This window comes from Trichechus manatus, unplaced genomic scaffold (genome assembly GCF_000243295.1).
Source record: "Trichechus manatus latirostris isolate Lorelei unplaced genomic scaffold, TriManLat1.0 scaffold00045, whole genome shotgun sequence".
Lineage (NCBI taxonomy): Eukaryota > Metazoa > Chordata > Mammalia > Sirenia > Trichechidae > Trichechus > Trichechus manatus.
Genome location: NW_004443981.1, coordinates 6,831,671 through 6,834,370, shown reverse-complemented (window position 1 = coordinate 6,834,370; position 2,700 = coordinate 6,831,671). Strand labels below are relative to the sequence as shown.

The 2,700-nt window shown below is 43.1% G+C and overlaps 1 protein-coding gene across 1 annotated transcript in view; it reads left to right on the top strand.

The window, feature by feature from the left end:
• The window catches only part of SERPINA10 (serpin family A member 10), a 27,884-nt gene that overhangs the window by 5,697 nt on the left and 19,487 nt on the right, over positions 1-2,700 (top strand). The window contains exon 4 of the mRNA XM_023731659.1: positions 2,649-2,696. Coding sequence (XP_023587427.1) covers positions 2,649-2,696 — 48 coding nt within the window. The remainder of the gene's footprint in view (positions 1-2,648; positions 2,697-2,700) is intronic.

Genomic DNA, 2,700 nt, shown 5'->3' with positions numbered 1-2,700 from the left:
ACCAAGGTAGAATGTAGAACATTTTCTTTATAAACTATGTTATGCCAATTGAGCTAGATGTTCCCTGACACCACGGTACCCACAGCCCTCTGCCCAACGATTTGGTCCCTCAGGGAGTTTAGATGTGTCTATGGCGCTTCCATGACCCTACCTTGTACAAGTTGTGCTGGCTTCCCCAGTATCTATACTGTCTTACGCTTCACCAGAGTAACCATTGATCTATCGTCTATTTAGTATTCCCCCCACCCCTCCCATCCCTCGTAACCATCAAAGATTATTTCTTTTTGTGTGAAACCTTTTCATGAACCAACAAATATTTTTGCAAATCATTTAATTGTAATAAAATACCTACTTGTCGTAGAAAATTAGTTTTAAAATTCAGAGACTTGAAATAGCATCCATGTTGGACGTTTTAAGAATTTTGAGCTACTTTATTGAAGTATTTTTTCAACTAATTTCTCTTACGTAGAGCTCTCTCTCCTCTCTTAACCCTCAAGGAGAAATGGAATTATTTTATAGATTCATTATCATATATGTTGACTATAGCTTTAAAATTTCATGAAACTGCATCACCTCCAAAGTGAAACTCCAGAGGTCATCTGGCCCAACTTCCCACCCCCTGTGGAAATCTCAATAATATCCCTACAAAACAGCCTTCTAGTTTTTCTTTTTAATGCTTCCAGAGGCAGGGAACTCACTACTACTTTGAAAAGCAGCCCAAGCCACAAATGGCTAAAACTGCTTTTTACATATCTGTATCTCTATAACTCTATCTCTGGCTGTATCTATAACTCTGTCTCTACCTCTACATCTATAACTCTCTTTATCTACTACTGTATCTCTACATCTCTAACTCTACATCTACATTTCTCTGTCTGTATCTACCTCTACCTCTGTCTCCATCTACATCTCTATCTATACCTGTTACACTTCCCTAACTCTTACTCTGAGGTCCTCGTGCCTCTGAAGCTAAGAGCAAGTTTAGTCACTTCTCACCTTCCACATGAAATTCCTTCAGCTGAGTGTTTCTCAGTCGAAATGCTGTTGGTTTTGAGGGGAAGCAACTGTCTGTCATTCAGAGCAGTTCTATGCATTTCAGGAAACTGGTTAGCATCCCGGCCCATGCTCACTAATGCCAGTGGTTAGCCCAGTCAGTGTCACAACCAAGAAAGTGGCCCCACACATTTCCAAATGGCTAGCAAGGTACATCTCATTATTCTTTCTTAACCATGGGGTTCTGGTTAACATTTTTCCCATACAAATGTATTCATCAATTCCAAGAGAGAGGAAATGTAACATCCTCTTAAGTAAGATCCACTAGGTAACCCTGGCCTGCAGTCAACCGCAGGTTTCTCAGGGATGGTGTATCGGTTTCCCGTGGGTGCTGTAACAAACTGCCAAACTAGCCACAAACAACAGAAATTTATACTCTCACACTTCTGGAGGCCAAAAGTCCAAAACCGAGGTATCAGCAGGGCCACACTCCCTCTGAAGGCTCTAGTGAACAATCTTTTAGGCCTCTTCCAGCTTCTGCGGCTACAAGTGTTCCTTGGCTTCCTTGGCTTCTGGCCACGTCACTCCAACCTCTGCCTCCACCTTCACATTGACTTCTCCTCTGTGTGCCGTCTCCTCTTCTGTCTCTTATAAGGACAATTGTCATTGGATTTAGGGGGCTCACCCAGGTAATCCAGGATGATCTTATCTCAAGATCCTTAACTGATTTATACCTGCAAGGACCCTTTTTCCAAATAAGGTAACATACACAGGTTCCAGGGATTTGGATGTGAACATACCTTTTTTGGGGACACCAGTCAACCCACTACAGATGACAAGACAATTAAACATAAAATCCTGCAGAATAGCATCTGAAAGCACTCCTGCTGTGAATAAATGACAAAGAACTCTGCTGCTGTTTTGCAAAACATCATAATTAAGTTTAAACTGTAAACCCTTAAATATTCTCCTCTGCTTACTCCAGGGAGTAATATTCACTCCAGACAATGAGATCATTCCCAGGTGTTATGACATTGAAATATTGCCATGAACTCCCTGTATGATAGGCATGTAGGTACATAACTCATAAATCATGTGAGGTTCTTGGACATAAGGGCCTTTCAAACATGACAAGTGGCACAGGTGTAGGTAGCCAGCATTCAAGAAAGGCTTCAGGATGTGGGGGCTTGTCCCAGCAAATGCGTCATAGCATTAACCGGAGTAAAAGTGCTCAGGGTGGCAGGGGCTGGCAAGCTGCTAAAGAAGACCAACTATGCCCCCAGCCTCACTTGCCTGCCAGGAGGAAAGTCAAAGTCCTCAGGGGTTCCAGGCAGTTTGAAAACCTTTAAGGAGCACCAGCTCAGCTGCATGACGTAAACATTCAATAAATATTTTTTGATTTGATGCATGTGAGAATGAACGGACTAGCCAGGGATTCCCTGGGTCCATGCCCAAAATGCATTTCGCATCTGGGCTCCTGGATCTCTGGTGAGCCTCCAACCATTTCTTCACAGTGCAGATGGGCCCTGGACCACTAAATCCCAGGAGCATGGCCCTGTGGGTAGGACCACTGTGAAAATTTTCAAGGGAGTCAATTAATTCCCTCCTCTCCGCTGCCACACAAACGGTCTCTTCCACGTTATTTCCTTTTCTAGGTTTTACAAAGAGCAATGATTGAGGTCGATGAAAAGGGAACAGAGGCAGTGG